Source organism: Callionymus lyra, chromosome 15 (genome assembly GCF_982586985.1).
Source record: "Callionymus lyra chromosome 15, fCalLyr1.hap1.1, whole genome shotgun sequence".
NCBI classification, from domain to species: domain Eukaryota; kingdom Metazoa; phylum Chordata; class Actinopteri; order Syngnathiformes; family Callionymidae; genus Callionymus; species Callionymus lyra.
In genome coordinates this window covers 9,287,554-9,300,712 of record NC_141832.1, presented here as the reverse complement: position 1 = coordinate 9,300,712, position 13,159 = coordinate 9,287,554, and the positions used below count along the sequence as shown (strand labels likewise).

The 13,159-nt window shown below is 41.3% G+C and overlaps 1 protein-coding gene across 1 annotated transcript in view; it reads right to left on the bottom strand.

Annotated features, from left to right (window-relative positions):
• The window catches only part of LOC148064820 (ubiquitin carboxyl-terminal hydrolase 43-like), a 42,099-nt gene that overhangs the window by 5,736 nt on the left and 23,204 nt on the right, over positions 1-13,159 (bottom strand). The window contains exons 5-11 of the mRNA XM_087809569.1: positions 10,514-10,649; positions 10,306-10,450; positions 8,010-8,169; positions 7,617-7,728; positions 2,747-2,850; positions 429-506; positions 225-354 (exon numbers count right to left, since the gene is read on the bottom strand). Of these exons, the coding sequence (XP_087665695.1) occupies positions 225-354; positions 429-506; positions 2,747-2,850; positions 7,617-7,728; positions 8,010-8,169; positions 10,306-10,450; positions 10,514-10,649 (865 nt within the window). The remainder of the gene's footprint in view (positions 1-224; positions 355-428; positions 507-2,746; positions 2,851-7,616; positions 7,729-8,009; positions 8,170-10,305; positions 10,451-10,513; positions 10,650-13,159) is intronic.

Sequence of the window (13,159 nt, the reverse complement as noted above, 5' to 3'; positions counted from 1 at the left end):
TTTATTTTTAATAATTACAATAAAAAAGTCAAATATTTTCTTTATAAATATATATATTTCTACACATAAAGTTGGATGTTACTTTTATAATTACAAATCATAGAATAAAAAAAATAAATAGACATTTAAAGCTAAAAACATTTTTGCACATAGATTTCGATGTAACTATTACAATTACAAATTATAGATTAAGAAATCTAAACGTTGTCATGGCAACCACCGACCTGCTCCTCTTTGGTGTAGAGCTGGAAACACTCGTCCAGGGTGCAGCTGTACTGCTGCACGTGCTGCTGCTGCTGGTTCTTCACGCTCTCAGCGTCCTTCACCACTTCCTCCTGGATGTTCCCGAACAGGCTGGAGACAAGGGAGCGGCCGGAGATCAGGTCACGGGGTCCCGGGGTTCCCCGCCGCGGCTGTGAGCCACTCACCAGTCCTTGATCCTGTGGTCCCACTCGATGATGAGCTTCACGTGAGGAGGTCCACCGGAGCCGCACAGCTTCAGGGCCCTGCAGCACGGGGTCAAAGGTCACTTTAATAAGGAACCGCTACAGCTGATCGGTTGAGTTCAGTATATATTTGTCCACCAGATGGCAGTGCAGGTCAAAAGTCGACAATAATAACGTTAATAATAACTTTCTTAATTCTATATCATGAAATATTTTTATTCAAATGTTTTTGATCTTAAACATTATTATTTGGAACAGATATTTAAACTCAACTTATTTCTATATTGAAAGGTTACATTTCTTTTATTGAATAATTTGATTAAACAAATTGAAAAGTTTCAGTTATTTTTCTAATAATTCAAAAAGTCAAATATTTAAATGTTTAATATATTTAAATATATGTTTTTTTACATGTAGAGTTTGTTATTACTATTACAATTACGTATTTAATTTAAAAAGACTACAAATTAAATATATTTCATTTAGAAAATGTATTTTTTAATAATTGGAATTATAAAATCAAACTTTATGTGTAAAAAAATGCATTCATTTTGAAAATATTAATAATAATAAAAAACAATTAAACCTTTCAATATATACATTATTGAAGTCAATTATTTAAAAAGTAATAATCAAATAAAAGCTTAAAAACAACATTTCAATCCAAGAAAAGCTTCATAAATGTTCAATATTCTGAAGCACACACTCGATGATAACCAGCCGAGACAAAAGCATCAGTTGATAAAATCTCCCTCGAAGGATCTGCTGAGTCGTCGTGACGACAGAAGAATTCAAACATTAGTTTCTAGGAGACGCTTAGAGAGACATTTGCATTTCAAAAGATTCTAAAAGCGTCTGAACTTAAGCAGCAACACAGACGGAAGAATCCCTAAAGTCTCGTCTGATCTGAGGCAGCAACTCTAAATAAATCAAGTGGAGAAACATATCTGCACCATAGAGTGAGAACAACATCATTTAAACATTTATATACTCAATTTAAGAGGCTGTGAATGAAAAATGTATTTTGAATGATTGGAATCAGAATTTTAAACCGTACGTGTAAAGGAAAGAATTTTGTATTTTCTTTATTCAATTATTTAAAAAGAAAATACAACATTTCAATATAGAATCGATTAAATCAAATTAGGTTATTATTATTATTAATATAAATAAATCAAGTAAAGATTTCTAGACTTCATATTCATATATATATATATATATATATATAGTTAAAACAATACAAATGATTTAAAATCCAAAATCCCAACATTCTATCCATCCATCCATCCTTCTCTATCTATCCATCCATCCATCCTTCTCTATCCATCCATCCATCTCTATCCATCCATCTATCTATCCTTATCTATCCATCAATCCATCCATCCATCCATCTATCCATCTCTATCCATCTCTATCCATCTATCCATCATCCATCCATCCATCCATCCATCTCTATCCATTCATCCATCCATCCATCTATCCATCCATCCTTCCATCCATCCTACTCTATCCATCTATCTATCTATCCATCCATCCATCCATCTCTATCCATCCCTCCATCCATCCATCTCTACCCATCCTTCTCTATCCATCCATCCATCTCTATCCATCCATCTCTCCATCATCAATCCATCCATCCATCCATCCATCCATCCATCCATCCATCCATCCATATCTATCCATCTCTATCCATCCATCTATCCATCTATCCATCCATCCACCTATCCATCCACCTATCTATCCATCCATCTCTCCATCCATCCATCTCTCCATCTATCCATCTCTATCCATACTTCTCTATCCATCTATCCATCCATCCATCCTTATCTATCCATCTATCCATCTCTATCCATACTTCTCTATCCATCTTTCTATCCATCCATCTCTATCCATCTATCCATCCATCCATCCATCCATCCATACATCCATAGATCTCTCCATCCATCCATCCATCCATCTATCCATCTATCCATCTATCCATCTATCCATCTATCCATCTATCCATCTCTTTCCATACTTCTCTATCCATCTATCCATCCATCCACCTCTCTATCCATCCATCTATCCATCCATCCATCTCTATCCATCTATCTATCCATCCACCTCTCTATCCATCCATCCATCCATCCATCTATCCATCTATCCCTCCCTCAACCCCCCCCTCACTCTCTATCTATTTTTAAAAGATAAATAAAGTAAATCCATCTACACTTGATTCTTATAAAGAGTTAAAACAAGAAATCATTTCATTATAAAACAAATATTTCAGGGTCTCACGGAACCATCAGCGAGGGTCTCACCTGTCGACGGCGGGGTGGTGCAGCGGGCGAGGGTCCGCGGGCGACAGGTAGCTGTAGAAGACGGAGCCTCCGACCACGCGGACGTTGAACAGAACTCTGGTGTTCTGGAGAAAAGAGGACGAAGACGAAGAGATATTTCAAGGCCGCCGCAGATTCGTCTCCCAAACGTGTCACTATTTTTATCTCACTCTCGGCTCGGGTCAGAACTGAGCCGCACACGTCATGAATCTGCTACACAACGAGAGAGACCAACGAACGACAAGCAACAAACGCAACAATCCGTCTGTGGTCAGAATGTATTTGACCTTTGACCTCCGTGTTCTGACGCACACGGGGTCCAGAGAGAACAAAACAAACTAAGCTCTGAAGCTTTACTCGCAGAGAAAGATTCACTTTCTAGTGAAACTCATTTCCTGTTGAAAAGTTCAAACACAAAAAGTGTGCGACGACACTGACGCCGTCACGGCTCCGAAAACAGAATCACTTTGACTTTAAAAACAACCTCAGTCAGAGATTTTCAACTTTTTTTCGTCGGACTGAAGTCGCTAGCTAACCCAGCTAGCATTAGCATGTAGCTGTTCGCTACATCAAAGTCACACAATCCAAAGTATATCAGTGACATCAGAATATTGTAGATTTTATCATTTTTAAATGTTGTAACTATGCCTTTTGTGCATGGGTTTTTAAAAGACTTTTTTTTTTTTTTTTTTAACAATTCAATTCAATTTGTTTTCAAGATCCTTTTTTTTATTCAATATTTTAATTCAGTTATTTCTGTATTGAGAGGTCGAATGAGTTGTTTTAAAAAAAATGCAATAGTTGAATATTTTCTAAATAAACATTTTTCAATATTTTTTAATTCAAAGCCTCATTTTGAAAATATTAAAATAAAGTATTTTTACCTAAAATAACTGATAACTGATTATTTAAATAAAGAAATGCTGTTAAAACAACAACAAAAAAACATGTTGTGTATATTGAATTTAAAAGGCTACGAATTAAAATCGAATTTTGAGAATGCATTAGAATATTTGTATTAAATTAATTAAAAAACAAAAAACTTTACATTTTCAATTTACAAATTATTCAATTAAATTATACAATAAAACGTATTCAATTTTTAAATATAGAATTTGATTTATTTAATCAATTATTAAAAAAACATTTCAATAAAAATGTTAAAGTAAGTAAGTAAAGGTTATTTGTGAAGCAACTTTCTAGACCAGCATCACAAAGCACTTTAAAAATACAATCAAAACAATACACTGTTTTTCTCAGTTGAAGGAAACAGTTTCTGGTCAGTTTTCTGCAGTGTTGAACAAGAGACATGTCTTTATCAAATAAAACACCCAGGTTTCTCAGGCTCAGTTTGACAGACTGACCTAAGTCACCCAAGTACTGACTCAACCCTGGAACCTTATCATCAGGAGCAATCACCAGAGTTTCAGTTTTGTCCACATTTCGCTGCCGAGTGTTTTCACTCAGCCATTGTTTGATTTCTAGCAAACAATTGACTAAGCTGTTCAGCCTCTGGGGCTCAGTTGGATCAAAAGAGCAGTAAAGCTGGATGTCATCAGCAAAAATGTGATAAGAAACATCAGGAAATCTCTGAATGATTTTACTAAGAGGATCAAGTACAGCAAAAACAGTAAAGGACCCAGAACAGAACCTTGAGGGACTGATCCAAGAGAACCAGAACGGTGTATTGACTTAATAATAATAATTAATTCAATAACCTGATGCCACTGATTCTATACATGTGATGATGTCACCGTTGCTAAGCTGTAACCAGGAAGTGCCGCTGCACATGAACATCGGGTCGACACGTGTCACTCAGCTGCTCGTCGTCGCATCAGACGTTTCAATGAATCACTTTAAACTGAACCACATGATTCTTTTCATTTGAACATCTGCTCTTTTCACAGCAGAGGAAGAAGAAGCTGGCGGCTCACGGCCGTGAATCCAGACTGAAGTGATGCACCTGACTGCGCTGGAGCGCCACCAACGGGACACACACACACACACACCAACACACCCACTAGTTAAGTCCAGCACACGATCTTTATCTGCCAGAATACGAATTAAAAATCAGTTTTCCATGATAATAATAATAAAATAAACCATAAAAATGATAAGTCTGAGCGAAAATTAGCTGCTTGGGGGAGGTCTGCGCTCGCTGAGCTGTATCACAAGAGTATAAATTAGCATGTATCGTAGGTTTATTGCCCAAAAAAATGTAAAACATTAAAAATAAGTTTGTGTTCCACTAGTTTACAGGTTCATTTCTTTAAGTTAATTGACTGAAACGAGTCAAGAATAATATCTTTATTTCAAAACTAAACACATCTCAGATGTTAACGAAGGCCGGTGATAATAATAATTGTTATAATATTATAATAATAATAAACGTTCTGTTATATAAATCAACATATCTTTATGTTATATTTTTATTAAAATTTACACATTATATATATATAAAAACATGTAAACTGAATAGTTTCTATATTGAAATGTTGAATTTGTTTTTATTTAAAAATGTAATTAAACAAATTGAATATTGAAACTTTTTTTTTTTAATCATTTTTCTTCTTTTTTTCAAAATAAATATATATTTTTTACACAGTTTGATATTACTATTATTAACATTTATACTTACATTTAAAAGACTACTAATTAAAAACTATTTAATATAGCATTAGCTAATATAAACACTATATACATTATATACAGTATATATATATTAATTGAAAATATCAAAACATTCAAATAAATAATTAGCATTTTCTTTCAAGCGTGAAAGTAAAAACTAAATACAATAATTTAAAGCGAAGAACTAAACAAATCAAAATGCATTTCACATAAAAAAAGATACATATTGATAATACGTATAAGTGTATTCAGAAGTAAATTAATTAAAAAAACTAAAGTATGATAAAAACATGAAGTTATTGACACCTTTTATTTTATAATTTATATCATTATTATTTTTCTTGTGGTGTCTCTGATGTGTTTGTGTTTTTGTTCACCTCAAAAATCAATAAAAATTAATTAAAAAAACAGACAAAAAAAAAAGCATCAATTTATACGTACATAAATAATAATAAAAATAAAAATAATAGTTGGAAAAGCAATGTATTATTTCCACTGGATAAATGACTGATCTATATAAATAATATATAGTTTATGATCTACTATTAGTGATCACATGTTTGCGTGTAAAACTGTGTAATAATGAGTCTGTTAAAGTGATCCAGGCGTGTCCAGGCGTCTCTCAGAGCCGACAGATGTCTCCGCAGACGCTACTGACCGAGTGTTGCTCAGACTGAGCTCCGAGCGAGTCGGTCGTGCTTCGTCAGTCCCGACCATCTTTCCAATTACCTGCCCAGGGATGGAGAATCCGACGCGATTGGACTCGGCCTCGGCTCCTCCGAGGACGTGAGCTTTTCGTTCAATTTCACCTGCTTTTTGTGCGACGTCGGCAGGAGACGCACGACGTCGGCAAGAGTGAAGTTACAGCCGCTCGTGTGAGTCATCGTTCCTCGGTGTGCGTCGCTTCGTGAGCGAGTGTGTAAGAACTAATAAACCTGCTGAGAGCAGCTCCACGGGAGGGAAGTCTCTTCCACACCCACTCCACACACTGCGAGTACACAACTTATGTAACGCATCACGACACTCCTCGTTGTGCTGGAGGACAACACAACGTGAATCACAAAAAAACACACACATTCCTACGGATGAAAGTGTGAATTGAACTGAGCTCGTGGCACATGTGTTTGTGTGCATATGTTGTGTGTGTCATTGTGTGTACAATGACTCTATGTTCATGTGTTTGTGTACTTGTATGTGCATGGTCAGGTGTGTTTGTGTGTAAGTGAGTGTGTATGTGCATTTCATGGCTGGTTATATCTGTGTGTGTCTGGTTGTGTCTGCATGAATGTGTGCATATGTTTTTGTGTTTGAATGAATGCATGTGTATTTCCGTGTATTTGCGTGTATCTGTGATTGTGTATTTATTTTTTTGTGCATGTTTGAATGTGTGAGTATTTGTGTGTGTTTTAGTGCATTCAAGTCTGTTTTTGTGTGTATGAACACATATGTGTGTTTTCCTGTGCATGAATGCATGTGTGTGTGTTCCTGAACTTGCATGTGTGTGTTTGTGGGCATGAATTCCTGTGTGTGTTTTTTGGCATGAATGCATGTATGTGTTTGTCTAAGTGCAAGTGTGTGTGTGCATGTATTCTTGTGTGTGTATGTGTGCATGCATGAATGAATGCATGTGTACGTTTTTTTGTGTGTTTTAATGCCTTCTTGCGTGATTGTGTATGTCTAAGTGTGTATGCATGCATGAGTGTGTGTGAGTGTGTGTTTGTGTGAGCATGAATGGATGTGTGTGTGTATTTGTATATGTTCATGCATTGATGCGTGTTAAGTTCAAATGTGTGTGCATTCTTAAATGTGTGTGTATGTGTACAAGCTATAATGTGTGTGTGTGCATACATGCACGTGTGTGTGCATGTGTGCGAGTAAGTAAGTGAGTGTGTGTGTGTGTATATGTGTGTGTGTGCATGCATGAATAGATGTGTGTATTTGTATATGTTCATGCATTGATGCGTGATCGTGTATTTGCATGAAGTGTGTATGTGTGCGTGCATTATTGTGTGTGTATGTTTGTGTGCATATGTGTGTTTGTGTATGCATTAATTCATGATTGTAAGTTCAAGTGTGTGCGCATTCATAAATGTGTGTACATGTATGTGTGTATGTGTGCATTCATGTGTGTGTGTGTCTGCCTACACGAGCATGAGTGTGAGTAAGTGAGTGTGTGTGTGACGAACACACAGGAGCAGCAGCAATGATTGACAGCTGTCACCTGCGCCTGAGCTCCGTTGATCATCAGGTAGTAGAGTTTGCTGAGGACGCTCTGCTGCAGCTGATCCCAGGACACGCACCGGTCCTCCCGCATCAGGAACGGGGGTCCGAACCTGAGACAGACGGACATGAGTCACGTGACCTTCCCACGAGCGACCTCCGGGAAACCCTCCCGCGCTGGCACACACACACACACGTGGCCAGCAGGGGGCGCTTCATCTGAAGGAGAAACATCAGCAGGAACTTTTGCTCACAGCTGCCAAACTCTGGACTCTGTCAGGAAGCTGTCGGTCTCTGGTCATGTGACGGGGAAACGACCTTGAGATGAAAACAGTGTGTGCGTGTGTGTGTGTGTGTGTGTGTATGTGTGTGTGTGTGTGTGACGAGGTCCCACCTGACGGCCTGTTGACCGGCTCCCGCCGCGTTGCAGACCAGGAGCAGGACCTTCATGGGGACGGCGTGGTTCAGGAACTCGGAGGACAAAGTGCCGCACGCGTTTAACCTTTGACCTTCGGGGCCGGCGTAGGGAGAGGACGGGAGGCTGTGATGGAAGCCTGGACGAGGACGAGGACGAGGACGAGGACGAGAGCGAAGACATGTTGGAAGGACGAGGAGAGAGAGTCAGAGCAGATGGACCAGCGTCGTCAGCTCTCACAGCAGGAGCTTGTTTTTGATCCACACACTCACACACACACACTCACACACACACACTCACACACACACACTCACACACACACACTCACACACACACACACACACACGCACACACACAAGCACGCACACACACACACTTAAAGTGTGACATCAGCAGCTCGCGGAGAAGACGCAGAAGATCAACTGACGATGATTTGTTTCTCCCTCTGGTTCAAAGATCTTGAGCAGTGATCTAGAAAGTGATGCTCGTGACCTTTGACCCCTGTCTTTGATAAACCCACTTGTTAACTATTGTCTTGTTTTTACACCTTTTACTGTGTGTGTGTGTGTGTGTGTGTGTCCAGGTGTGTGTGTTTGCCTCTATGTGCGTCATGTATCCATGTGTTTGTCTGCATCTGTGTGTGTCTGCATGACTGTGTCTCTTTATGTGTGTGTTTTTCTCCCTGTGTGTGTGTCTATGAATGTGTCTGCATGTGTGTTCATGTGTCTCCATGTGTGTGTCTGCAACTGTGTGTCACCATGAGTGTGTCTCCATGCTTCTGTGTGTCTCTATGAGTGTGTTCCCATGTGTTTGTTACTGCATGTGTGTCTCTGTGTGTGCCTGAATGTGTGAGTTTGTGCATGTGTGTCTCTGTGTGTGAGTTTGTGCATGTGTGTGTCCCTGAATGTGTGAGTTTGTGCATGTGTGTCTCTGTTTGTGCCTGAATGTGTGAGTTTGTGCATGTGTGTCTCTGTGAGTGCCTGAATGTGTGAGTTTGTGCATGTGTGTGTGCCTGAATGTGTGAGTTTGTGCATGTGTGTGTGCCTTAATGTGTGAGTTTGTGCATGTGTGTCTCTGTGTGTGCCTGAATGTGTGAGTTTGTGCATGTGTGTGTGCCTGAATGTGTGAGTTTGTGCATGTGTGTGTGCCTGAATATGTGAGTTTGTGCATGTGTTTGTGCATGTGTGTGTGTCTGAATGTGTGAGTTTGTGCATGTGTGTGTGCCTGAATGTGTGAGTTTGTGCATGTGTGTGTGCCTTAATGTGTGAGTTTGTGCATGTGTGTCTCTGTGTGTGCCTGAATGTGTGAGTTTGTGCATGTGTGTGTGCCTGAATGTGTGAGTTTGTGCATGTGTGTGTGCCTGAATATGTGAGTTTGTGTATGTGTTTGTGCATGTGTGTGTGTCTGAATGTGTGAGTTTGTGCATGTGTGTGTGTGTGTGCCTGAATGTGTGAGTTTCTGCATGTGTTTGTGTGTCTCCATGTGTTTGTTACTGCATGTGTGTCTCTGTGTGTGCCTGACTGTGTGAGTTTGTGCATGTGTTTGTGCATGTGTGTGTGTCTAAATGTGTGAGTTTGTGCATGTGTGTGTGTCTGAATGTGTGAGTTTGTGCATGTGTTTGTGCATGTGTGTGTGTGTCTAAATGTGTGAGTTTGTGCATGTGTGTGTGCCTGAATGTGTGAGTTTGTGCATGTGTGTGTGCCTGAATGTGTGAGTTTGTGCACGTGTGTGTGCCTGAATGTGTGAGTTTCTGCATGTTTGTGTGTCTCTATGTGTCCATTTCTCCATGCATTTGTGTTTCTCCATGTGTATGTGTTTGTCCATGTGTGTGTCTTCATGTGTGTGCATGTGCCTGCATGTGTGCTTTTGTCTCTATGTCTCTGCACGTGTGTGCGTCTGCACAAGTGTGTAGTTGTCTGCTTTGAGAGTGCGTCTGCAGGTGTGTGTCTACATGAGTTGTGATCTGGTTATATCCCCATGTGTGTGTGTAGTAGTAGTAGTAGTGCGGCTGTCAGTGTGTTTAAAGTTGTGTCTCCATCGACGTGTGCGTTTGCCGGTGAGAGTTGTGCGTCACTTGAACAATCCTGAAGGAAACTAATTTCTGTGGAAGTAGAAAACGAAACGACTGCAGGTGTGTAGCACCTCGTGTCGTAAATGAAGCGATAAAAGTCGTACATTTTCCGCAGACCTGGGAATATTTTCCTGAGATTTACACTCCCGGTGTGTTCCAAACGTGTGTGTGTGTGTGTGTGTGTGTGTGAAGTCACGACTATACCTGAGAGGCGAGCCGAGCACGCCCGCACGTAAAGGGGCGGAGCCTGGAAGGCGTAGACGGTGTCGCCGTCGCCGATGGCGCTGAGGTCGTCCTCGTCGGAGAAGGAGCGCTGGAAGCCGCTGGAGTAGACCTCGGTGAGGATCACCTGCGGACTCACAACGATCAGACTCGACCAATCGCAGGACGGCGTCCTTAGGGGGGGCATCACCTGGTCCGGGGACAGCTTCCCCTCGTCGGCCACCATCCTCCTCAGGCCGGCCACGGAGCCGAAGAGCGTCACGGCGAAGCCGACCCGCTGGTACCGCTGCCCTTTGGTGCTGAACACCAGCACCACACACAGCGGCCTGTGGACGACACACACACACACACACACACACACACACACACACGCACACACGAGAGTCGCACAAAAGAAGAGCTTCATCCATAAATCAACTCTTGCCATCAATAATACAACATTAGCGGTTTTTACGCCGATAATGGAACCTGGTGCATTTTTTAAAGCTCTGACTCGTGACCTAAATCTGGGACAAGAATGGCGTCTGAGAGGGACGCAGTGATTTGAGCAGAACTTCCTTCACTCCAGACTCTCCAGTGAAGTACTGGTGGGTTCAGTAGCGCCCCCTTGTGTCAGCTTCACAGCGTGTGTGGAATCTGAGCCGTTATTGATCCATTGATTGGAAACAGTTTTGTCATAACATTATGACCACCGGTCTATGTTGTGTCTGCACGGATGTGTGTCTCTGCATGTGTGTATCTGAATGTGTGTGTCTCTGCCTGTGTGTCTCCATGAGTATGTGTCCGCATGTGTGTATCTGCATGTGTTTGTGTCCACGTCTATGTCTCTGCATGTGTGTCTCCATATGTGTGTGTGTGTCTGCACATGTGTGTCTCCATGTGTATGTGTCTGCATGTCTGTGTGTGTGCATTGGTTTGTGTCTCCATGTGTGTGTGTGTCCATATGTATTTGTCTGCACATGTGTTTCCATGCGTGTGTGTCTCCATGTGTATGTGTCTCCATGTGTGTGTGTCTGCATGTGTTTGTGTCTCCATGTGTGTGTGTCTCCATGTGTTTCCATGTGTGTGTCTCCATGTGTGTGTGTCTGCATGTGTTTGTGTCTCCATGTGTGCGTGTCTGCATGTGTTTGTGTCTCCATGTGTTTCCATGTGTGTGTCTCCATGTGTTTGTGTCTCCATGTGTGTGTGTCTGCATGTGTTTGTGTCTCCATGTGTTTCCATGTGTGTGTCTCCATGTGTTTGTGTCTCCATGTGTGTGTGTCTGCATGTGTTTGTGTCTCCATGTGTGCGTGTCTGCATGTGTTTGTGTCTCCATGTGTTTCCATGTGTGTGTCTCCATGTGTTTGTGTCTCCATGTGTGTGTGTCTCCATGTGTTTGTGTCTCCATGTGTTTCCATGTGTGTGTCTCCATGTGTTTGTGTGTCCATGTGTGTGTGTCTGCATGTGTTTGTGTCTCCATGTGTGCGTGTCTGCATGTGTGTGTGTCTCCATGTGTTTGTGTCTCCATGTGTGTGTGTCTCCATGTGTTTGTGTCTCCATGTGTTTGTGTCTCCATGTGTTTGTGTCTCCATGTGTGTGTGTCTCCATGTGTTTGTGTCTCCATGTGTGTGTCTGCATGTGTTTGTGTCTCCATGTGTTTCCATGTGTGTGTCTCCATGTGTGTGTGTCTGCATGTGTTTGTGTCTCCATGTGTGTGTGTCTGCATGTGTTTGTGTCTCCATGTGTGTGTGTCTGCATGTGTTTGTGTCTCCATGTTTTTGTGTCTCCATGTGTTTGTGTCTCCATGTGTTTGTGTCTCCATGTGTGTGTGTCTCCATGTGTTTGTGTCTCCATGTGTGTGTGTCTGCATGTGTTTGTGTCTCCATGTGTTTGTGTCTCCATGTGTTTGTGTCTCCATGTGTTTCCATGTGTGTGTCTCCATGTGTGTGTGTCTGCATGTGTTTGTGTCTCCATGTGTGCGTGTCTGCATGTGTTTGTGTCTCCATGTTTTTCCATGTGTGTGTCTCCATGTGTTTGTGTCTCCATGTGTGTGTGTCTGCATGTGTTTGTGTCTCCATGTGTTTCCATGTGTGTGTCTCCATGTGTTTGTGTCTCCATGTGTGTGTGTCTGCATGTGTTTGTGTCTCCATGTGTGCGTGTCTGCATGTGTTTGTGTCTCCATGTGTTTCCATGTGTGTGTCTCCATGTGTTTGTGTCTCCATGTGTGTGTGTCTCCATGTGTTTGTGTCTCCATGTGTTTCCATGTGTGTGTCTCCATGTGTTTGTGTGTCCATGTGTGTGTGTCTGCATGTGTTTGTGTCTCCATGTGTGCGTGTCTGCATGTGTGTGTGTCTCCATGTGTTTGTGTCTCCATGTGTGTGTGTCTCCATGTGTTTGTGTCTCCATGTGTTTGTGTCTCCATGTGTTTGTGTCTCCATGTGTGTGTGTCTCCATGTGTTTGTGTCTCCATGTGTGTGTCTGCATGTGTTTGTGTCTCCATGTGTTTCCATGTGTGTGTCTCCATGTGTGTGTGTCTGCATGTGTTTGTGTCTCCATGTGTGTGTGTCTGCATGTGTTTGTGTCTCCATGTGTGTGTGTCTGCATGTGTTTGTGTCTCCATGTATTTGTGTCTCCATGTGTTTGTGTCTCCATGTGTGTGTGTCTCCATGTGTTTGTGTCTCCATGTGTGTGTCTGCATGTGTTTGTGTCTCCATATGTTTCCATGTGTGTGTCTCCATGTGTGTGTGTCTGCATGTGTTTGTGTCTCCATGTGTGTGTGTCTGCATGTGTTTGTGTCTCCATGTGTTTGTGTCTGCATGTGTTTGTGTCTCCATGTATTTGTGTCTCCATGTGTTTG